We start from the raw sequence: 679 nt of genomic DNA, 5'->3' as shown, positions 1-679 counted from the left end.
CCGTTGTAGCCGCTGCCAAACCAGATCACCTTCCGAACGTTGGGCATGTCCAAGCCCGCGCCCAAGCAGCTTGTGGCCACCAAGACCAGACTCTGCGTGCCGCTCCTCCACTGCTCAAGAGCGGCTCGGGTGTCTTCGGCTGACATGTCAGCATCCACGGCCAGCGACTGCTCGTGACCCAACGTGCGTGCCAACTGAGTCGACAATGCCTCAACCTTCTTCTTCGTGTCACAAAAACCAGCATGCGATCCACGCGGCCCTCTTGCTCCAACAGGCCGTAGTGGCGTTCCACAAACATCTCAAATGCCTTTGTTGTTCCTTGTTGCACCCCTAGCCGAAGATCGGTTCGCATGGTTGGCATACGAAAGGTCTGGTACGAAGCGTCCTCCGTGCAATCCAGCTGTCCAGCTGTTGGAGCAGAGCCCGCTCATCTTTGGGGCAAAGCGTGCCAGTCAGGCCCACACACTTGACAGATGGGTCTTGGCGAAGATGGTCCAGCCGGCTTGGGCAGCGAACAAGACTCCCTCGATAGCTGGTGTCCACGAGCATTGTGTGAACCTCGTCCATCACCAGCATGGCCAGACGCTTCTGCTGCACGAGAGTTTGCACCCACCTCATCCCATAGCCAACCAAAAAGTCGACCGTCATGACAATCACTTGAACGTTGACTTGCATGTCA

At 57.1% G+C, this 679-nt stretch overlaps 1 protein-coding gene across 1 annotated transcript; it reads right to left on the bottom strand.

The window, feature by feature from the left end:
* Positions 1–330: 330 nt before the first annotated feature.
* MONBRDRAFT_13212 (uncharacterized protein) lies at positions 331–675 on the bottom strand (the record flags this gene model as incomplete). The annotated part of the gene is made up of 1 exon (XM_001751107.1): positions 331–675. One exon carries the CDS (start codon positions 673–675, stop codon positions 331–333), a length of 345 nt encoding a protein of 114 aa, XP_001751159.1.
* Between the last annotated feature and the right edge of the window lie 4 nt (positions 676–679).

The sequence above is a fragment of the Monosiga brevicollis genome, genomic scaffold, assembly GCF_000002865.3.
Source record: "Monosiga brevicollis MX1 MONBRscaffold_270 genomic scaffold, whole genome shotgun sequence".
NCBI classification, from domain to species: Eukaryota; class Choanoflagellata; order Craspedida; family Salpingoecidae; genus Monosiga; species Monosiga brevicollis.
Note: the sequence above shows the minus strand (reverse complement) of the source record. Positions and strands in the feature narration are given on the sequence as shown.